This window comes from Ceratotherium simum, chromosome 26, assembly GCF_057802395.1.
Source record: "Ceratotherium simum simum isolate JZ-2026a chromosome 26, ASM5780239v1, whole genome shotgun sequence".
In the NCBI taxonomy this organism is placed as follows: domain Eukaryota; kingdom Metazoa; phylum Chordata; class Mammalia; order Perissodactyla; family Rhinocerotidae; genus Ceratotherium; species Ceratotherium simum.
In genome coordinates, this window is record NC_141925.1 from 10,010,078 (window position 1) to 10,034,211 (window position 24,134).

At 41.2% G+C, this 24,134-nt stretch overlaps 1 protein-coding gene across 3 annotated transcripts in view; it reads right to left on the reverse strand.

Annotated features, from left to right (window-relative positions):
• TXNDC11 (thioredoxin domain containing 11) overlaps positions 1-24,134 on the reverse strand; it is a 59,505-nt gene that overhangs the window by 13,187 nt on the left and 22,184 nt on the right. For all 3 annotated transcript variants that reach the window (XM_004438259.3, XM_087416973.1, XM_087416972.1), the window contains 3 exons: positions 22,524-22,617; positions 6,451-6,563; positions 4,093-4,293 (listed from right to left, as the gene is read on the reverse strand). In XM_004438259.3, coding sequence (XP_004438316.2) covers positions 4,093-4,293; positions 6,451-6,563; positions 22,524-22,617 — 408 coding nt within the window. The remainder of the gene's footprint in view (positions 1-4,092; positions 4,294-6,450; positions 6,564-22,523; positions 22,618-24,134) is intronic.

Consider the following 24,134-nt stretch of genomic DNA (forward strand, 5'->3'; position numbering starts at 1 on the left):
CAGGATTTTGTTTCATTAAAAGTGTGTGTGTGTGTGTGTGTGTGTGTGTAAAATCATTTAACGAGCGTTTTTCCAATTTCAAAGAAATCCCAAATTTTATAACATATGATATTTACAGAGAGAGTTAATGCAAGACATATATTTGTAGAAAAATAAATTGAATAGTTATTGGGTATAAAAAAGGTCACTTTAGATGAAAAACCAGTGTTTTGGGTTCTTCTCCCCCCACAAAAACATCTCATCCCTTTTTGGATAAGCTCTGACAGCACATTATACCAACGAAGTCAAGCCTATATAATCCATACAGAGCCCAGCTGCCCTCTGGCCCCGTCTTGGTATGCTTTATATTCAAAGACAATAGTAGATTACCACTCCCACTCACACTCCCCCCAAAAAAACTCACAAAAATTCAAGTATTTACTGTAGTCTTTTACAAAAAGTCCAAGTAGGAGTACATTAAGGACAGCAAAATTCCTTAAAAGGTCTTTCTTCCTTATCTCTTTCATTCTTATTATCTCTCACAAACAAAGCAGCCATGTAAAGGATATTTTTAGTTGAAGAAAATATTTTGTATAGAGCAAGGCTCTTGAAGAATGAGGAATTCTTATTTTTCTCTTATAAATTGAACCGGTTTTTTTTTTTTTTTGAGGAAGATTGGCCCTGAGCTAACATCTGTTGCCAATCTTCCTCCATTTTTCCGCCAAAGCCCCAGTAGATAGTTGTATGTCATAGCTGTACATCTTTCTAGTTGCTGTATGTGGGACGCCACTTCAGCCTGGCTTGATGAGCACTGTGTAGGTCTGTACCCAGGATCCAACCGGTGAACCCCGGGCCGCCGAAGCAGAGCGTGCGAACTTAACCACTACGCCACTGGGCTGGCCCTCCAGCTTTTACTTTTATATTCCTCTTTCATAACAGGCAGTTTTGAAAATATAACTTCAGTTACATCTTGTATGTGAATCATTTGATGTCATATTTAATTTCATGTGAACTAATAAATAACTTTAAACATTTGTACTGTAAGTGCTTCCTTCCATTTTCTTTAATCAGAGAAATTTTAAGTCCAGAAAAGACAACCATGCCTTTGCTTACTGGACTCATATGCTGCGAATGCCTCAAAGCAGTGCTGTTAACACTGAAAACAAGTCACAAGAACTCTTTGCTGGCTGTGGTAAGCACTTCTTTTGATAAGCACACTGAGATGTCTTGTGACCTCTTAGAACTATCTAGAGATGCCAGGGGTCAGTAGCCTGACACTACGTGCAGTGCAGGCTGTGCTCTCCAGTGCAGGGAGTGTGTACGTGTGTAAGAGCAGCTGCTGGTCCTGGCCGGGGCCTCATGGCATGGCCACCACATGACCGTTGCTTGTTGACCCTCACCACATTCCCCACTACAGCTGCTCCAAACGTCCTTGCTTGGCAAGCCCCCAACTCCACTACCTCACTCTGTGATGACCTCTCTCTTCTCAACAATGGAAGCTTCCTCGACCGTTTGCCAAAGTTAGGCCTAAAGGCGGTAATGAAAAAATAAGGCTTAAGGCTTAAACTCTTCCACGGTCAAGGAACCGATGAGTTTAGAACTAACCCTGTGTAAGCGTGGTGTTCATTCCTCCCACCCTGCCCAACTCCGATGACTTCCTTACCTCTGGTCCTGTATCAGGATTTCCCTGGTCACATGCCCCACTTCCCACCCCTACCGCCACCATCCAAGTTCAAGGTCTTACTACTTCTCACTTTTCTGGAACACTGCTGCCAGGAAAACTTTAATAATGGTAACATTTTGGGCTGGCCCCGTGGCTTGGTGGTTAAGTGCGCGCACTCCGATGCTGGTGGCCTGGGTTCGGATCCCGGGCGCGCACCGAGGCACCACTTCTCTGTCCATCCTGAGGCTGAGTCCCACATACAGCAACTAGAAGGATGTGCAGCTATGACATACAACTATCTACTGGGGCTTTGGGGTAAAAAATAAATAAATAAAATCTTAAAAAAAAAAAATAATAATGGTAACATTTTATTACCATCTGCTGACATGTCTTCACTGTCAATGAGACTTTGAGGACTACGATTAATCCTGAAGTCCTCAAAGAAGCACCCAAGGGCCTCTCCTCCAAAGGTTTTTTCTGGGTCTTCTCCAATCAGCCCTTTATGGGGACCATACAACCTGTACTACTACCTAATCCCTAAACCTGCTGCAACTTCCCCACCCCTCTACCTCTGCTCAGGCTGCTCCTTCCCTTCAGCTTCTCTTAGCACACCAAGATCCTGGCTACCCCTCAAGGTCTGTCTCAAATACTCACCCCTCCCACAGCCTCTCCTAACCTCTCCTCTGACCAGGCCCCAGGTTCCTGGGACAGAGCCCTCTCTCCTCCAATTCCTCCCCACCTGGGCCTGTGGCTGCCCTTCCTCTGCCCTGAATTATAAGCAGGCTCTTGCTCCCCTACTGGACAAGCCTCTGAGACCATGAGACCAAGGCTGTGTCTTCTCCATCTTTCTCTCCGACGCCTCCCTGGCATAGTGCTTAATAAACATTTGCTAAACTGACCTGAAATGAAGAGTGAAATGTACTGCACAGAACACTTTACTTGGCTAAGGAGTCCACAATACTGCTAAGATGCCGTCTGGTTTTCAGCAACCTCAACCATACGCCGAGGTTAAGGGAATCCATTCACCTCCCAGGGACATTACGAGCCGGCCCTGAGGAAAGGAGCCACAGGAAGACTGAAGAAAAGGCCTGGCCACGGAGGGAGCAGTCAGTTTACCCAGGAACAAAGGGCTGGAAAGCAAATGCCTCCCACTGGCTGCCTAAATCCAACCACGACCCCCTGAACAGAGGAAACGGGCTCCTGTCACAAGACACCACCCCACCCAGGACCCTGTCATGCCCAAACCAGACATGGTTTAAGGAAACTTTAAAAGTTAAAGTAAAAATCTACAACCATAGCTAACACCTTGGTTGGAAACCCCACTTTCCCTACAAAGAGCTTTAAGGCTCTTAACATTAGAAGCAGAAAAGACCTAGTAATTTGAAAGAGTGTCTTAGTTCATAAAATATCTGTGTAGTGAAGATTTTCTAAAGAAATTAAGTCTTATTACTTCAAGTCCTCTCTAATCAGAGAAGAAGAAACAAAGCTATTTCCTTTCTCTCTCCTTCTTTCTTCCTCTCAGCCAGGATAGTGGGGTTCATTCAGAATGCCCCCCAGCGGGGATAATAACTTTAACAAACAGGCTCCAGAGCAGCAAAGTGAGGGGTCTGGCTGGGCAAGAATCCTGCCTCCCCGGGCCCTCCAGGCAGACCATCAGGCGCACGCAGAGGGGCTGGGGAGAGGCAGGGTCTCGTTAGCCTGGCCAGTGGTACTGCTGTCTGAAATTGGTTTTGGCCAATTAAGGGATGCTTGAGGGAAGGAAAAAATAAAACCCCCAGTAAATCCAATTTAGCACTCCCAGGCGCTCTCTGCTGAGTGTTATTGCTCTCTCTAAGTGCCTCCAAGTGATCCATGTATAAAATAAACTCACACCCAGAGAGAGGGAGTGCACCAGACAAAGCAGAAAAAGCAGGAGGAAAGGGCAGACTCCTGATGGTAGCTGTCTCTGAAAACCGCTCTGGCTATCTGCGTGACAGGAAAGGTTTAGAAAAACAAGGAATCCCAATGTCACCCCTGCTGCTCCTGGGCTGAGGATCGCAAGGGCCAGCAGTCTGGCCAAAACCCCATGACAATGCATCTCCTAGGCCACACTAAACCCTGTGTTGTTGACCATTCCCTTTGTCCCACTCCCCAACATCAGTCATTGCAGGAAGAGGGACATCTGGTCCTTCTCAGGAGAGGCATGGTTCGGTTGCCCTGTCTCCTCCGCCTCACCCAGACCTGAGCAGCCGTCAGTAAATCTGGCCAGAGAGGCTGTAGTGGATCCTATTCTAGGCACGGGCTCTCTGCCCATTTATAGGAGAGAGGAGTAATGCCACAGAAATGCAGCTGCCATTCCTGGCAGCCACTCAGCTACTAGTGGAAATGACTCTGAACGTAGAATGAGAAAAGTCCAAGTTAATGAGGTTTTCCTACTTCCTATGAGATACCTTTAAGATTATGACTCTTACCTCATCTATTAAAGGATGACTTTCGGCTAAGGGATTAAAAGGTATAAATAAAAAAAGTGCTGGTCCTTTCTTCAGCTCATTATTCAGCAGGAGACTCTTGCCGCCATGCGGCCGCAGCCATCGAAGGAGTGTCTCTCGGTTTTCTAAGGCCCACTTATAGATATTCTCAGCTGTGTAGTTGATGACCTCCCTGGGAAAGACCTGTGAAGGACAAACGCACAGCGGATAAAAGGATCAAAGTGTGTCAGCACTGTCCTCAAGGGGTCCAGTCAACCCCAGCACTCCACAGGTGAAGAAAGCGAGGCCCAGAGCAGCGGCACGACCTGCCCTTGCTTGTGCAGCTAAAACCTGGCTCTGCTTCTCCAGACACAGCATTTCCTCACAAGTGGTTGGAAAAAGCAAAAGCAGCTGCAAGAGGTGACCTTCATATCATGTGATTCATCTTTTTCTTTTAGACAGACTCATCCAGCAAGAAGTAATTCTCCCTGCCTGCTGCTGGCAACAATGACCTCGACCACCCTGTCCAAGGGGAGCGATTAAACGTTATTAGGTCTTTATAAAAGCATCAATGAATACCTAAGGGAACAGAAATTATGGGGTCAAGGATCATTTCAATTTTTACCTTGGTCCCTCAAAAGCTGGCTCAGAAGGGTGGGAGTGGGCCCTCCGCTAGGGCAGAAGTTTGTATCTGTTTTGCTCACCTGTATCCCCAGGGACTAGAAGAACACCTGGCACAGAGCAGGAACTCAATAAATATTTGACTGAACCCAGGCATGACCTAGAACTTGTACAAGGCCACAGATCACACTTTATGTGTACAGAATGAAGGAAAGAGACACTTAGGTTTTTTTGCTTTGTTTTTCCCAAGTACAGCACAAAGTTACTTTTGAAATTCCAATGATATAAATCACTAGGTTTCAAACAAAACTCCCAAAAAAGTGCTTTGGAGGGTTCCCCAAAATAAGATATTTTATAACTCCCAAAACAGAGATTTAAATTGCCTCATAACAAAGACTGTCTACTGCTTTTATTTTTTAAAATACTGGTATCCCAATAATATCTGATTTGACAAAAGAAATTCTGCTGCTAAACCAACCAACCAACCAACCAACCAACCTTAAAAACTATGGAATTGATGCAGTAAACCCAATATGTTTTTCAGTGGAATTCTCACAGTCCTAACTTCTTTTCTCCATCTATTTTAAATTTCTTCCTCACTACCCTTTACTGTAAATAAATATGATATATGTTGGCTGTACAGCATGCTATGAAATAAGGATGAGGGAAAATGATAGACAGCAAAAGCAGATGCAGTCAAAAGCAGCTTAGACAGAGGCACGAGGAGAATGGGTGGGGGGTGGAGAAACAATCACAGCAGTGATTTGCAAAGTGGGACAGTGGGAGTTTGACATCATAATAAACATTTCTATTTGGAAAACACAAAAATACATTTGATTGCTGGAATATAAACTGCAAGAAGTAAAGCACAACATCTGGGCTACTAGCGCTATGCAGAAGCCAGGGTGACTGGCACCGAGGGGGCATCCTCTGGAGAGGGCCTAGCAGTGCCTCTGACGGCACGAGACTCGCGCACTGAGCCAAGGCGAGCACAGATTTAAAGGGCTGGGTACACTGAGTACAGGGGTACTGGTCTTTACTCGACCTGTAAGTCATCGACACTGTCAATGAAGTTAGCGATAGAAAATACTTAAGAAAAATAAACTCTCAGTGATAGGACTGAGGAAGTAGCAGTGAAGAGGGCAGAAGCACAGGACTAAGCAGGATACATGTCAAAAGCTCAGAAACAGCCGAGTTGGGCTTGGTCCACCCAAAGCAAACGAAATCAGATAACAAAGACAACAATGGAAAACCAAGGCTCTCTGGAGTGAGAAGCCATGAACTTCTCACTGTGACTTGACAAGAACTTCAAAATCCATGACATCAGTTAAGGAAAAAGGCAGGTCACATTACTACCCTTGATAAATGAACAAATGCACAAAGAAGGTGGCCTAATGGAAGCTTTAACCTCTGAGAACATGGGCCTAGAGTGACAATTCTCCAACAGAATAATTCTGCAATTTCATTCAAGAAGGAAAACTAACAAGGCTGTATCAGAATCTAAGAATGTAAACAAAGACTTTCTAGATGTTAAACTCAAGAGCCCTCTAATGCACGGGTTCTTAACCAGGGGCAAGGGCTCAAGAGTAGGGTTGTAGGAGCTCTCAATTTGCATATAAAATCATGTGCACTTTCCTAGGGAGAGTGTCAATAGATTTTATCCAATTCTCAAAGAATTCTGTGACCTAAACAAGGTTAAGAACCACTGCGCTAATATAAACGTGATTTCAAAATACTTACAAGTGATGTGTTGAAATGTCTATGTAAATACACACTTCCAGAGTGTACTAAGGATACCAGTTTCGCAAGATGTTTATTTGTGATAACCCCAAATCGTACTGTTCCTAGGTAATCTGAAACAGAAAATTTTCCTTTATTAAAGAAAGAGCCTATGCCTTAAAACAACCACAAAATCCAATGATCAAGTCTTGATGCACAAATTCCCCAGAGCAAAGCTCTTTATGGTCACCTCGCCTAGACAGGAAAGGAGGAAGAGCTGAAGAAACCTCTTCCTGAAACAGACCTCACATCTACTCCCGAGTGACGTCTCTGGCAATCACTTGCTGGTTATGTCTGTCTGAGATGATCTGGCCTCATCTCCGGCTACCTCCTCGTCCCCCTCGCTCACTAGCCCCACCTCGGAGTCCAAGCACATGCTGTTCTCTCTCTGTCTGGACAATTCCATGGCTGGCTCCTTATCATCATTCAGATCTCCGCTCTGACCCCACTTCTCTGAGAAGTCTTCTCCGACCACCCACCTCAGGGCAAATACTCAGAGGATGAAATCTGTAAGGGGAAACTGGGGCTCCCGCCCCACTCAGGCACTCTCTACCATCACTCTGTTTTTTTTATAGCATTTATTAACATCTGCATAACCTTATCGATTTCTTTAGATTTTCTTTGGTCCAACTTCCTCCTAAGTTCTGTGAAATTAGAAACCTTGTTTATTTGTTGTTACCCCAGCACCTACAGCAGTGCCTGGGCATATGGTAAAAGATCAATAAATATTGGTTAAATGAATAAATCTAGCATATACAAAGAACTCACACAAATTGGTAATAAAAAGCAGTTAAAAATGGGCAAATCACAGAAAAGGAAACGTAAAAGGCTAATAATTACATGAAAATACACTCAACCTCACTATTTCAGATGAAAGTAAACTAAAACATAACATTACTTTTCACCCTCAAATTGCCCAAACTTTGAGACACAGGAAACATTAAGTATTGACGACCAGTAGAGAAATGAGTACTGTATAAAATGCTGGTGGGGCAGGTAAAATAGCAGCCACCTGGGAGAGCAAGTTGGCTGTGCTGATTACAATGAAACACAGACGAAGCCTGTAGCCCTGCAATTCCACTTCTTAGTATCCAAATACGTGTGCTAAGAGCCACACAAACAAGGAGAGTCACCAAGAAATACCCTGCAGATGTTAAAAACAACGGGGCAGGGCTATCTACACAACATGAATGAGTGCAAAAGCAAGCTGGAGAAAGAGAAAGTATACCTTTTATGTTAAAAAAAAAACACCTCACACTTACAAAACAATGAATTTTTTTTTTTTTGCCTGCAGGCACATCTGTTTAGAAATGTATAAAGAATCTGCATGGATAACAAAAGTAGTTTTGTGTTGGGGGATGGAGATCAAAGGGGACTTTATCCTTACGTGTGAAGCTTTCTTTTTTTCCCCAAAGGAGTATATATAATGTAATATTCATGTGACTAAAAATTGACTAAAATATCTAGTATTAAAGGAAGAGGGATAAGACGGTGTAGGAAAAGGTACCCTACATTCTTTCCTGTCTGGTTTCTGCTTTATTAGCAGATGTTAAATAAAATATCAGTTAAACTTGAAATGTTACCAAGTTATATCCAAGTAGCTAAAATACAAAAATGTTAAAGTACTAAACACAAAGTTTCCAGCTTAACCACACGAGCCCCACCTTCCTGCAGTACGTCCCCTTTCTCTCAGAAGAGTGGCTGCCGAGGGTGAAGTGGGAGTGACTATGCCCCTAACTCCATGCTGGACAAGCTTTAATACAAATCTGATCAGTTTAAAATGGCACAAAACCAAAGAAAGATGGGAAGAATACAGCAGAAACAACAGAGACTGGTTACTTACAGGGTGGGTGGCAAAGGGGGAAGAGAGGTGGGGACCAAAGACCAGGGATGAGGCGCCTGGCCCTCCTCCTCCAGGTAGACTTTTCTGTATCGGGCTCTCAGAACCATGGCAATGTTTCACATCCTTCACATACCCACAAACTAAAATCATTACACAGGGCCAGCCCCGTGGCTTAGTGGTTAAGTGTGTGCACTCCGCTGCTGGCGGCCCGGGTTTAGATCCCCCGCGTGCACCGACGCACCGCTTCTCTGGCCACGCTGAGGCCGCGTCCCACATACAGCAACTAGAAGGATGTGCAGCTATGACATACAACTGTCTACTGGGGCTTTGGAGGAAAAAATTAATAAATAAATAAAAAATTATAAAATCATTACACAAACCAAGATGTGGGAGAACCCAATGTGGAATACAAGCACTAACAAATAAACCCAACTGTATCGCAAATCTATCACACCACAGTGAAGGGCTGGAGGGGTGGGGAGAAAGAACGGAGTAACTGGAAACAGTATCTCGACTGAATACTATAAAACTAAGGACAATGAGATCCAGGATTCTGGGAGTGGGAGGAAGAAGATATATACTAAGAGGCGAAGGCTAAAATGAACTCTGCGGTGTTATATTGGAATCAGAGGGAATTTAGTATAAACTTATGGCTTGTAATACACACACACACGCACACACACACAGACAATAGATAGAGAACTACAGAGGTATGCATATGTGTGGGTAAAAATACATGTACGTCCTAGCTCTATCTGCTCAAAAGGCCTAGAAGTAATGATACCTGATACCACAGAGCACATCTAGCACCCAGATCTTGGTTTCTAAATGCTATTATTCTCCAATAAAAGAAACCAGGGCTCCTTGAAGAAGAGGCTAATTCCAGAGCTGGAGCAAGGAAAGTACAAGATGAGCCTGAAACCTCTTGTGTCAGAAGTAAAGAAGTGCTCATAAAAGGATGGGAACTTGTGCAAAGGACACAGGAGCCGACCCAAGATGCTCCTAATGGCCAAAGCTGGGACAATTTGAGCAAGAGAATGAACAATGACCAGTATTCTTCACAAGTGTTAAGGTCATGAAAGACAAGGAAAGACTGAGGAATTGTCATAGGTTAGAGGAGACTAAGGAGAAAAAAATAATTAAATGTGATGTGGGATCCCAGATGGATCCTGGAACAGAAAACAGACATTAGTGAAAACACTGGCAAAATTTAAATAACGTCTGTAGTTTAGTTAATAACACTCTACCACTGTTAATTTCTTAGTTTTGACAAGAGTACCATTATGAACAGTTATATAATATGTTAACACTGGGAGAAACTAGGTGAAGGCAGGGAATTAGAGAACTCTCTGCTCTATTTCTGCAACTTTTCTGCAAGTATAAAATTAGTTGAAAATTTATATTAAAAAAAAAAAATGGCATACCATATAAGTTCAGATCCCAAAGCTGTCAGAAGAAAAAGCAGGACCTAAGAGAGGATATGAATTGCTAGAATCAAAAGACACCCCTCTCCAGGAGAGGGCTGAATCTTGGTGGACAGCCATAGCTAAAAAGAGAAGAAGAAAAGGAAAAGAAGCCAGTAAGGAAATTCATTTGATAGTCTGCCGAAGTCACCAACATGATTTATTGGAACAGAGGAATAAGAAGTGACAGCCTGACCCAAAAGCTGAAAGGGGCCATTCAAAAACTTGTTTAACTGCATTTATTATAATGGACAGCCAGCCCGTACAGAATAGATTCTAACATGCCCAAAACATATTACAGTTTCAAAACTGTATTTTTCACACACACAGAAGTTTACAAAAATCACATATCTATTTAAGTTCCTGCATATAGTAGAAATCTTGCTGGAGAAGCAGCTTAAATTTGCAGTCCCATGTGTACAAGGAGTACTTGAATTAGCAGAGGAAGTTTATGGTGTAAGAATGACGTAAGAAAATAACACTTATCTCTATACCCAGAACATTCTCTGTTAAGCAGGCTCCAGGACTTTCTACAATAGGAGTCTTTGTCATTTATAAAATGAGTAATTTTGTCCTAAAAGTAATGAAACTTCAATATTTTAGTTAAGGACTTTGAATTTGTTGAATAATTAAAAATAAATTCAGACTAATGCTCTCTCCTCTCCCCCACCAAAAAAAGGTCCAACAATGGCATGATCCTATTCGATTAAAAAAAAAAAAAAAAAAACCCTCGATAAATGCTGTTAGCCAGGTAACTGGCCAGTTTAAAGTCTCTATTAACCATCCAGTGAAAGGTGTCAGAAAGACCGCCACAAGATGTAATGAGATCTTGAAAGATCAGTTTCTGTAGCTGGTCACACAGGCAGCTAAGCAGGTCAAGGTGACCACAGCATCAAGACTAGCTTGTCCGCCACGTGCTACAAAAGGTGCTGAGCTTTTGGCCCTGTGTCCCTCAGCTACAAGGCAACCCACTGTGCACATGGCTACCATCTAGGCCCACTGCATCATTTCCCCCATGGGACACAGGGTGAGGGAACCAACACTATCATGCTGATTTGTTGTTTGTGTGTTTCAGTAGTGAACGGCCTTGCTTTGATCCATTAACTCTTGTCTATTTTTGGCACTTATGCAGGTTTACCCCTTGTTATCTTGTATTGAGGTTCTTCTCTGCCACTAACAGAATGCTCCATCCCTGCCCCCCAGATCCCCCTAGATATAGCTTCCATTAGCCTTCTTGTGCCTACCAGACACCATGGTCACCATTTCTCTCATGGCAACCACCAAGGACGCATCAAGAATGAAAGGATCTGAAATTCCATCTGGTTTCCACTCGGATTCATCTGGGTCACTCATGATCTCTCTCGTTTGCATCAAGGTTTTTCGTTTTTGGCCTTTTGCATAACGTTTTACTATCAGACTACTTCATTTTGCTTAAAACCATGTGCCTTAAAGTCAATTTTTAATATTAAAACTTCGGTTTAGTATTAGGGTAAAGCACACACATTCCGAGGCAAGAACTACCTCAGTGAGGCAAGATGTTAACATTCTCAAACGTTCCAGAAAGAATAAGAATAGTTTCTTTTGTTAGCAAAGAGATTTTTAATTTGCTTTAAAATTAATAATAAAAGGTCCTGCCAGAAGCAAAGCTATACAACTCACACTCACCAACTCAGACTACGAGGAGCACACTCCGAAATGTTACTCAAGGATGTGCCTGCAGGAGACTCAGTGTCTTATGAAACAGCTGCTTTTCCCTGGGACACCGGGAAACGAGGCCTATGTCCAGAGCTGCACTGTCCTTTATGGTAGCCACTAGCCACATATGGCTAACGGGCACTTGAAATACGAGCAACTGAGGGACTCAATTTTTAACTCTATTTGATTTTAATTAATTTAATTTTAAAGCGATATTCAACACAGTTATTGGAAAACTTTTAAGTGTGTTTAAAACAACTTGGGTATGTAAATCACTTTTTCAACTGTAAATTTTATGACGTCTAAATACAGATCAAGTATTTCCAATGAAAATTTAGGATCTGAATTGAGATGTGCTATTAAGTGTAAAAGTATAAGACTTAGGGCCGGCCCTGTGGCTTGGTGGTTAAGTGCGCGCGCTGCGATGCTGGCGGCCCGGGTTCGGATCCCGGGTGCGCATCGAGGCACCACTTCTCTGTCCAGCCTGAGGCCGAGTCCCACATACAGCAACTAGAAGGGTGTGCAGCTGTGACATACAACTATCTACTGGGGCTTTGGGGGCAAAAAATAAATAAAATCTTTAAAAAAAAAAAAAAAAAAAAAAGTATAAGACTTGGTTCAAAAAAAAGAATGTAAAATATCTCAAAAGTTTAATACTGATTACATTTGAAGTGATAACAATTTGGACATACTTGGTTAAATAAAATATATTATGAAATTAATTTCACCTATTTCTTCTTAAATTTTAATGCAGCCACCAGAAAATTTTAAAATACCTATGTGGTTCATGTTATATTTCTTTGGACTGTGCCAGGGTGATAATGATGAAAAAGTGAGATTCACTTAACTCAGGTAGAAAATTAGGCTGCAATAATAAATCCAGTAGCCAGTAAGTTTTAATAATGGGCAATTTATCTGAAAAGAATAAATAGGACAATATTTTTCCTATTTTTTCATGAAACCTCTTCCAACAGCAGAGAATGATTATTTTTAAGAATGTGCCTTTTTCTCTCCTTTAGAAAGGAACAGGGCCAGCCCCGTGGCTTAGCGGTTAAGTGCATGTGCTCCGCTGCTGGCGGCCCGGGTTCAGATCCCAGGCGCGCACTGACGCACCGCTTCTCCAGCCATGCTGAGGCCGCGTCCCACATACAGCAACTAGAAGGATGTGCAACTATGACATACGACTATCTACTGGGGCTTTGGGGGAAAAAAATAAATAAATAAAAATTATTAAAAAAAAAGTCTTTAGAAAGGAACAAGTGGGGCTCTAGACCTTGTGACTCTAGGTATAAACTGCTGAGCTTCTGAAACGAATTCTCTCTCAGAGGCCTAGAGTAAACAGCACTTGGTGTACTACAAAGTGAGGCACCCAAGGATACACTGAGAGAATGAACAGAAATGCTGGAGCTGAACAATGTGGAAATTTTTACATTAGGACTGGCCGTCTGTTCTCCGGGAGACTTCTGTGTGAGCTAATCTCTCAGGGATCGTGGAACAAAATGGAATATCAGGTCAAGAAAAATACTCACAAAGATAACTGCAACAAATAAAGCATGACATACTTCAAAACTAAATACCACTGGCTTGGGCCAGCCCTGTGGCTTAGCGGTTAAGCGTGTGCGCTCTGCTACTGGCGGCCCGGGTTCAGATCCCGGGCACACACCGATGCACCGCTTCTCTGGCCATGCTGAGGCCGCGTCCCACATACAGCAACCAGAAGGATGTGCAACTATGACATACAACTATCTACTGGGGCTTTGGGGGAAAAAAAAGGAGGAGGATTGGCAATAGATGTTAGCTCAGAGCCGGTGTTCCTCAGCAAAAAGAGGAGGATTAGCATGGATGTTAGCTCAGGGCTGATCTTCCTCACAAAAAAAAAAAAACAAAACCACTGGCTTAAGTCACACGGCTTCTATTTAGCACAGCTAAGAACTCATTTACTCCTGGGGAAAATTTCTCTCTCTTCCTTACTCTGGGAAGTAGTGACATGCCAAAAGGCAAACCTGAATCATAGTACCTTCCATCCCGGAAACAACTCTCATTTTACTCTATACTCTGCCATTTTTATTAACTTCTACTTTCCCATTCTTCTTTCCAAGGTTTTGGACAAGGAAGAAAAAGGAAAACAATAAGATTATATAAAGAAGGATAACAACAACACCTCCAATGTTACTTAGCACTTACATAGTGATTCATAATCATTCACTAGGTGATGACTTCACACATTTCCAATGATACACTCATGAAAATGAAAAAACCTTCAGAGAAATGTAAAATATTATAGAAATATTTGTTTTCAAAGTCTGAACTATAGCTATTACTTACATTTTTTCTCTAGAAATGTGACATTGAGATTTGTATATTTACAAAATTCTTAATATAAAGCACAAAGCAATTATCTAGAAAAAAGTCTGGCATTTGGGCACCATAGATACAATGTGCACATTCTGGTGCTTGCCAAGATACTGCCACACTCTAAGTAAACATGTAACTGCTTAGCTGTGATTTTTTTCTTTCTTGTACATTAGAGAGGAGGGAAAGAGAAATGTAGTTGCAAATACATTATTTTAGGGGAACATAAACTATAGAGCTAAATACGCATTGTCACATATACTAACATGATAGTAAACTAAATACCTCACACCATCCTCTCTCATTTAACCAAAGCACAATATTAAAATGATCAATTCAAATATTTTCCTTGTATTTCAATTAAATTCCTTTTTTAAAAAACCCTCAGGGAAGGAAGGACTTCACAAAAGAAATATATCTGCTTAGAAATCCCTCCTCCACTCCCTTTTAGGCTGCTCTTAGGGTCTAGCACAAGGGTCACTTTTTTTTTTTTTAACAACCCTTTAGGAATATAAAAACAATTCTTAGCTCCCAAGCCTAAAAAACAGGCCAAGGGCCAGTGCATTATCAAGCTGAAGTGTCCTTCAGAGGCAACTAGGGCAAAGCTCCCTTATCTTACAGATGGGGAACCTGAAGACCAGTGAGCAGGGCTGACTAGGTGGGCCACAGTCACACAAGACACCTGCCACAAATGACTTATCAGGAGAGTTAGTCCCTGCTTACAGGAACTTCTTGTTAGGAAGATACCACTAAAGTCCAAGGGAAAATTAGAAAATAATGCTAGTTGCTAAGTAGGAGACACAGCCAACCAGTGCAAAGGGAGTTTCAAGAAGGGAGCCAGGGGTATGGAAATCTCCATTTGATGTCCACAAAGCACCTGACATCATGCTAGCTAGGCAATATTTATAAATCCCACAGAACTTCAGGTAGACCTTGAAAAATTAGGAAGGTGGGGCCGGCCCCGTGGCTTAGCGGTTAAGTGCGCGCGCTCCGCTGCTGGCAGCCCGGGTTCGATCCCGGGTGCGCACCGACGCACCGCTTCTCTCGCCATGCTGAGGCCGCGTCCCACATGCAGCAACTAGAAGGATGTGCAGCTATGACATATAACTACCTACTGGGGATTTGGGGGAAAAAATAAATAAATAAATAAAATTAAAAAAAAAAATTAGGAAGGTGGATATTAACAAGGGAAAGGCATTATATTTAAAGCAGCACCATGGGCAAAGGCCAGGAGGCAGGAATCCCCACACTGTGCCACCTGCCTCATCGCAGGAAAGCACAGCAGTAAAGGGAATAACGTGGTCCTGGTTTCCTATCCCAGCTCCTCTTCAACTGGTATGCGACTGTATTAGTTTGCTATTTCTGCTGCAACAAATTACCACAAACTTAGTAGCTTAAAACAACATAAATTTATCTTAATAGTTCTGGAGGTCAGAAGTCCATAATGGGCCTCACTGGGCTAAAATCAAAGTGTCAGCAGGGCACGTTCCTTCTGGAGGTTCTAGGGGAGAATCCATCTCCTTGCCTTTTCCAACTTCTAGAGGCTGCCTGCGTTCCTTGGCTTATGGCCCCTTTCATCTTCAAAGCCAGCAATGGCCGGACAAGTCCTTCTCACATCACATCATTTTGACACTATTCTTTGCCTCTCAATTCCACTTTTAAGTATCCTTTTGATTACACTGGGCCCACTCAGATAATCCAGGCTAATCTCCCTTTCTCAAGGTCAGCTGATTAGCAACCCAATTCCATTTGTAACTTCAATTCCCCCTGGCCACATAACGTATCATATTCACAGGTTCTGGTGATAAGAATGTGGACATCTTTGGAGACCCATTAATTCTGCCTACTGAAGTGACCTTGAGTCAGTTAACAACCTCCTCAGAGCCTCAGTTTGCTCACGTGAGATCATAACAGCTCCCACTTCAAAGAGTGGCAGTGAAGACTACATCATCCAGGTAAAGTGCTTGACTCACGGAAGGGCTCAGTCCAGTATCAGCTTATCATGCTCAACTTTCCATAAAAAGTGGTCAAGTAGAGACCAGAACTGGGTTTGTCTGCACTGAGTTATTTTACTATGAGCTGTGACTTTATTACAGAAGGTGATCTCCGAGTTTTTCAATATTTTAATGTTTTCGGTTCTTTATCTAGGAAGCTTATCTCAGCTTCAAGGAAAAAAGAAAAAACACCTTGAAGAAATATAATCAAAACACACACACACCCCCCCAAAACAGGACAACTTTAAAAAGGTAGAAAATATCACAAAACAACTAGAAAGCAAAGATGGTGCAAAATTTCAAATACATGGGTTCACGGAATCCAAATATCTACAAATGACCACTAAATTTGGTTCTGCATTACCCTCGTGCCTTTTGCCTTCCCCAACCCCATCTATCATCCACTCTCTAGTTCCTTACACACTTACCTGAAGGCTGACCCCTCGTTCTCCTGGGAACCCTCTCCATCCCACCTCCTCTAAGCAATCTTCCCTGATCTGATCTGAGTGTCCTGCCTCCACGTTCGAGCAAAGCCTGTAAAAGACCTGTCACTGTACTCACGTTGTGGGCAAGGTTACTTATTGGCCACACTAGCAGGTGGCACTATTAATGGTGGGAAACAAGTCTTATTCATCTTTATAGCTGTAGCACATAGTGGATCCTCAAATGTTTGTTGAATTAAGTCATGTTTCTGAATCTAACTTAAAGCGTGGGGAGGTCTGTTTTGGCTTTAGTTCTTATCTAGCATCATTTACAAGGCTTAAGAGATAAGTCATAATGGGAATAAAAGCATCTCCTATGAAATACGATGACATATTTGCTAAAATAATAGCAACATAATTAAAAAGCCAGTTTACATATGGGGAAAAAAGGTATGGAATTTCTAATATGTTTATTCTAATGTGTATTAGTCAGCACCCAGAGGGACTCAGAACACAGGCAGATAGTTAGAAAAAGATTTCCCTCTATGAGTGAGTATAATGACGACGAATGAGAGTATCAGAGAAAACCAAGTAATCCTAGAATCTGTTCCATTCATGGAAAATTGTTTAAACCCAACGCCTGGTCCAAATTCCCAAGAATTAGACCCAGGAATCAGAGAAAATAAAGCAATCTCAGAGTCAACGTTGCCTAAAAAGTCAGTCCCTTGTTTTTTCAATGCCTTCAAGAATGTCACCTACAGGGTAAGAAAATTCTACCTTTCAGACCTCTTGATGTTTAAAATTTCACAATCTGACAGAGAAGTGCTCCAAAAAAGCTTTATTCATGAATAAGGATGTGGAGGAGGGCGCTTTTTATGTGTTCTCACCTAATTCTACCAGCAAATCACAGCATCATCAGATGCCACCTGGTGGAGCAGAGGGACCTTACACTGGAATTAGTTCTTCCTCTAATAAATTCCTCTTAAAAAATTTCATTACAACAGTATTTCCCAAAGGATGTTCCTTAGGGAAACTAATGCCACAAGGTTCCCTTGTCAACTAAGTTTAGGAGGGAGTGCAAACAATATCTTAGGTTAATAGTTTAGTGTATTTTCAAGGTGACATTTAAATGTCATGTGAATTTCAGTTCAATTCATTAGGATTCTAGTGTCAGGGGACAGTGAGAAGGCCATGGAAAGAAAGAGTAAGAGGAATGGACCAGGCCGGGGCTCCATCCAGTCCTGTTGTGAGTGATTCCTACACACTGGTCTATGGAAGCTGAGAGGCCAGGCATGAGGAAAAGTGGTAGGGGGTGCAAAATGACTTAATATCCCACTGCTAAAATATTCTCACTTGAGCAATTTCAAGGTAAAGTGTTCTTTATTAGTCATTCATTCAATCTTTTAGCTACAACATTGGTTAAGCAGGGTGTTGGAGTCACAGGAGCAAGACAAAACCTTGGCCTTAAGGGACTCAATAAATATTATCTGAACAAACCAGCTCATATTCTGGTGGGAGAGAGATGCAGTCAGTTCTACAGTGAGAATACCATAGAGCACAAACAGAAATGGGTATAGAGGGCAACAGGTAAGGGAGGAGGAAGACCTGTGTCCACTGGTCAGTCAAGTTACATGTTATCTGGTGTGGTTGCTTTTAAGAAAACAGACACAATTATTATTTTAAGTGCTTTCAGCCAGGTGGTTTGGTTTCTAACTAAACTACTATAGATTTTAAGGTCATTACTTTATTCACACACAAAGTATTTCACACATGATGTGGCCTTATAAAACAAGCATTTACCCTTATCTCTACTCTCCAATTTTACAGATAGACAAACTCAAATACAGAAAAGTTAAACATTTTGCTCAAGTTTGTAGATCTCGTCAGGGGCAGACAAAGGACAAGGACCAGACACTGCTGGCTCCCAGGCCACTGCTCTCCCCCATAGACAGCACTCCTTCCCTTTTGTAGGTCAAATAAAAAACAGGATCAAAACTTGCTGTAAATTTTCTCTTTTAAACAAGTCACTGAGTCACAGCAGAATATAACATTTTACCAGAACACATTTTTAGGCAAATGATGAAATAATCATGAGGTAGGAAAAAATCAAGTAAGCAACTTAAAAATATGGACCCTTCCACCAAATTTTCTTTACGCAAAAGAAGAAAGAAGCCTGTCTGTCAAGATCAAATGTGAAAAGATTCAAAGAGAAATAGGCTTTGCAGCCTGGGAAGAGTGGAGAAGTACAAGAGAGCTGGTTTCCTTCAGGATCTTGAAACATACACAGACTGCCGGCCCATAATTAATCATTCAGCACTTTGAAAAGATTAAACATTAAGAGAGATGTGTAAGACCTATTATAAAAAATTAAAAGGTTTGAATAAATGAAGAATCATGCTGTGATCCTAGAAAGGGAAGCTAAATGTTATGAACACTTTAAGTCAATTTATACATTTAACACAATTCCAACCAAAATCCAGCCAATTGCACAGATGGATACAAAAGAATATTCCTTAAAAACACAGGAACTAGAGGAAGTGGAGTTCAGACTTTACCAGGTAATAACTCACAAAGCAAGAAATACAATTATATTTACTCATACAAAAAGAGATTTCTAGACCAAGAGACAATGCAAAAATAGACCCAATTACATGCAAGAATATATTTTGTGATAAAGCAGGCACCATCAAGATGAGGGAGAAAGGAGGCATTATTTTGTAAGTGGTGCTAACTGCTAATCTAACAAGACAGGGGAAAAAAATCAATTGTGCTTTGTATTTTAAGTCAAAGTAAATCCACACAGTGTAAAGTGCTAAACATTTCAATTTAAAAAGAAGAAAGTCAACAATTAGTCATCAGATTTTTAGAACTAAATAAAAGAAATCAAGAAAAAGAACCACAGATTTAACTACATGAAAATATAGAATTGCTATATAAAAATAATGATAAAAGTAAATCAGCTGGGCCGGCCCTGTGGCTTAGCAGTTAAGTGTGCACGCTCCGCTACTGGCGGCCCGGGTTCGGATCCCAGGTGCGCACCGACGCACTGCTTCTCCGGCCATGCTGAGGCCGAGTCCCACGTACAGCAACTAGAAGGATGTGCAGCTATGACATACAACTATCTACTGGGGCTTTGGGGGGAAAAAAAAAAGGTAAATCAGTTAAGAAAATAATGGACCGAGATATAACAAAGGGTTAGTGCCCAAGCCACCTTGTAAACTGACAAAACAACACCAAGACTGAGACCAACGTGTAAAGGACGTGGGTAACCGAGATGACAGGAAATAGTTAAAACAACAAAAAGAGAAAGCAGTTATTGTTAACTGCTCAGGTGGTAAGTGAATGTTCCTTAATTTCCTTTATTATAATGTATAAAAACATCAAACATTAGATAAATAGTCTTAAGGAAGCGGCAAAGTACCAAAGAACCAGATTTTACAACTAAACTCTCACATTCCTGAGGGTGGGAACACACTCCCCTCTTAGCACACCGCAGCACCTGGGTGTGATGCTTCATACACGGTACATTCTCAAAATCTCTGTAGAACAATGGCCAGCAAGCTTCAAGAAATAAATATCAGAGAGCGTCCTGGCTATCTCTAAGACAATTAAAAGAAACCATTAAGGTGGTGGAAAGACACGTGCATTTATAAACGCTTGGGGCTTGCTGAACTGGGACATCTGCTTTCTACCACAACAGTCTAAACACTTCTTCAGTTAAGCTCTCTATAACCAAATGTTAAGTGTGTCAAATGTTTCTCAGGCCTCAATTTGTGTATGCAACCTAAACACAACATTGACTAGAATTTACATTTCAAACTGTACCATTAAAAAAAAAAGTGTGCACATGTTTCTCTTACAGAACATCTGCTATTAATAAAAAGTAAAATACCATTTGACTTCAGAATAGGAGAAAGAAAAGGGGAGAAAACCCAAATGCCCAAGGCAAGATTTATTTTAGGTAATCCTTCATAGTGCACATATTATGGAAAATCATCATTCCAAATTTATCTTTTTCTTCTAAAAATGATTCATAAGCTTAAGTGGGAGCTTACCCACAAAAATAGGGTGAAAAATGATTAATCAGAATGAATCTCAGCTCTTGCAATGTTCGTATGCAACAAGATTTTTACAAGACCCAGCTAGAAACACAAGATAGGGAAGAAACGCAGTAAAGGTAAATCAGACTAGATTTATTCCTAGAAGAAATTTCATGTAATCATTTGTCAAAATTAGTGATTTGACTAAAGAGGTTTGTTTTGTATCTTCAAGTAGTTTTCACCCATTTATCACCTTCCTTTGCTTAAAAAAAGAAAAGAAAAACAGGGGAAAAGACTACTATCTTGTACTTGGAAACATTTTTCCAAAAAGAAGCAATATTTTGTAAACCTTTGAATGAAAAAGGAATTTAAGATGAATTATTAGCACACAATATAATCTAATAGATAATAAAACATCCTTCCAGGGGCTGGCCTGGTGCCATAGTGATTAAGTTTGCGTGCTCTGCTTCGGCAGCCGGGGTTTCATGGCTTCGGATCCTGGGCGCGGATGTACGGACCGCTTATCAAGCCATGCTGTGGCAGGCGTCCCACATATAAAGTAGAAGAAGACGGGCATGGATGTTAGCCCAGGGCCAATCTTCCTCAGCAAAAAGAGGAGGATTGGCAACAGATTTTAGTGCAGGGCTAATTTTCCTCACCAAAAAAAAAAAAAAAAAAATCTTTCCACACTCCTGAAATATCTTCTTCAACTCAGGAACTTGAATGCTACCATCATTTTAGTGAATGACTCTAGATTACCCTTTTATATATAATCTTCAGCTGAGATCTTCTTCAACGGGCTTTATTTAGTCTTCTAAGAAAAGCTTTGAATATCTGCCTCTTAAGCTTATTTAAGTTGGCAGTATTTTGTTTTCAAAATTCAAACTTTGACTCACTAAGTGTTCTTAGTCACCTGAGGCTGTGAAGCTCAAAGTCTTTCAAGTGGACAGAAGACATACTTATGTGACAGCTTGATTTCCTCTCCCAATGTCCCCTGGATGAAAAATGTGAATACAATAGATTGTCTATGCATAAAACCTTAAGACAATGTATACATTAAAATGGCCAGTCATAGCATTGTTTGATGTATTAATACTATACTATTATAATATAAAATATATATATACTGAAGCAATCTAATATCCAGTAACAGAAGGATGGTTACATATTTTTGGTTGATCTACTGGGGGAAAGATGATATGGCCATCAATCTGATCACTCACTTGGCAAATACTGATTGAGCCCCTGCTATGTGCCAGACGCTGGAGAAAGAACACTCAACTGAAGACACACTCAACAAATCATCTCATAATTACATACATAAATACAAACTATGTTAAGTGCTATGAAAGAAAACAACAGGGTACCCAATTGAGATTGCAGGAGATTGTGGAAGTGATATTTGAACTGGACCCTGAAGGATGAATAGGGGTTTGACAGGCGGAGAGCTGAGCCCTAGGGGCTGGGGAGGCAGAGGGCACATTTCAGGCAGAAGGACTAGCACATGCAAAGGCTCTGGTGTGAGGAAGAAGGCGTGAGAGCGGATACTAGCTACATGTCCAGTGGTCTAGTCCAGGGGTGGGGGAAGGGGTTTGGACCAGTGCAGTAACAAAGGAGATGGAGACAAGTGAGCAGAGGAAAGCGTATCCGACAGAAAACTGACAGGAGGTCATGACTGATATGAAGAAAGAACATGGAGTAAATGGAAAAATGGGCAGGATAATTTACAAAGTAGGACCTCAAATAAATGATCCAGCTAAGAAAAAAAAATGGCTTTGAGCAAAGTGAAACTGGCAGTAGGCTTATGCTGTAATGTGACGTGACTTTTGTACTTGCAAAAATACTCCTTGAAGGAAATGTATTCCTAAATTGTGGTACATCCAACTGACAGTACAACCACTAAAAACTTTGACCAAAACTTATAACTACACACAAAAAAAGAGATATAAGATACATTTTAAAGTGCAAAATATATAATTGCAGACACAGTATGATCAAGCTACATTTTTAAAAAGCTAAACATTTAAGAGACTGTATTTGAAATAGCACAGAATTTTCTGTTTGCCAATAGAACATAAAACAGTGTAATTATTTAATACAAATACAGAGAAAAGGAATCAAGAAAATTAAAATATATAATCATAAAGATAACATATGCAAAAGAAGATATCAATATGCATACATTTCTGTTCAAGTATTAATGTCTTAACATGGATCATTTTTACCTTTCTTTAATGAATGTAATGCTGAAGTGAAGAAGGTCAAATAACCAGGAGGCTGGGGCGAGCCACTGAACTCAAAGAACCCGAGTACTCCAGGCTGCAGGAACAAGAGCAGGATTAGGTGACTGAGGTGTTGTCAGTCACTGCGTAAGGGGGGAAACTTTAAAACAAGAAAGACATGCCATTATAATTTAACAACGGCAATTTGTTGCATTTCATTTTTTTAAAAAGCCTAAGTACAGACAAAGTTGCAGGTTAGGGCTGACTGTTCCCTTCATTTAGACAACAAACAGGGTAAGGGATGGAGTTGCAGCAGCTTTTACAGGCACAATTCAAAACTGAAACTTTCTTTTCTCTCCCAAAGTAGGTCCTTCCATCCTCTGCTGACAGTTCTCCTAGGTCCCTAGTTCGAAACCTCACCATCAAGTTCAAGTACTCACTTGCTTTTGTTTAGCAACTCTAGGCAAGCTATATCAATAATTTCTTTGTAATCTTTCTTAGATTTCTTCCTCAATAGCTTCCTCTCACTCACTCCCAACATATCTTCACATTTACTGGAAATCAGGTTAAATCTGACTGGCTCCAAGGGCATCCTTCCAGGGACTCTTTCCCCCACACCCCCCCAGAGCCCAGCATTCCATGATGGCAACCCTCCTCTCTCGTCAGGTCAGTCTGCAGAGGACCCCAACCTGCCCTCTTGCTCCTCCACCCCCACTAACTTATCTCCACCTGCTCGTTCCATTCCTCCAAGCTTAGCACACGATGCCCCTCCGTTCTGCCAAACCAATTAATTGTCCCCTACCAGATACTTTCTGCCTTCCTGTTCAGAATAATTGCTTCCTTCTTTGAAGGCCCTGGGCCACTCATTCTGTCTGGTTTTGTTTTGTAATAATTGTCATCTGTCTTAAAAGCCAAACTGTGAGGTCCCTGCGGAAACTGCTAAGCTCAGAGTCAGAAGACCTAAGCTCAAGTCTGATGGCTGAATGATCTTGGGTGAACCCTTCAATGGGAAGCCTCAGTTTCCTTATCTGGCAAATGGAGAAGATTCATCATGGGGTTACTGAGAATGAGCTTGATGAACTATAAATCACTAGGCAAACGTAACAAATCCTTTCTAGCCCTAAAGCACGTAACACCATGCTCTTAATAAATAATTGTGGTGATTTGATCATTGGGACAAAATCAGATCCAAAAGGTAAAGTAGAAATTTAATCTGTTGGTAAAGTTTAAAATCAGTATGTTGTATAAAAGAGGAATTTCTGATCTGTAGTGAAACATAATCTCTTTCAAATCTAAATCACTTGCTTATTCTCATAAGATTCAATCTTAAATAAATTAATTGGTTTTCATTCTGGTAGAAACTTAGATAGTCAGAATGTTTAATCCTAACATCTAAAAAAAATCCAAGAAATAACCAATTTCTCAAACTGAGGAAATCAGAAAGCAAAGTTACTGAAAACAGGATTTTCTTTTGCTAGACTCCTTCAAAATGTTTTTAACAAGCCAATCCAGAATTGGCTTAAAGTAGAATTACATAGTGTTTGGGTTCTTAAGGTTTCAAACCAGGCTATGATGCTGTAATAAGCCTTTCCACCAAGAACAAAGGCAGACAAA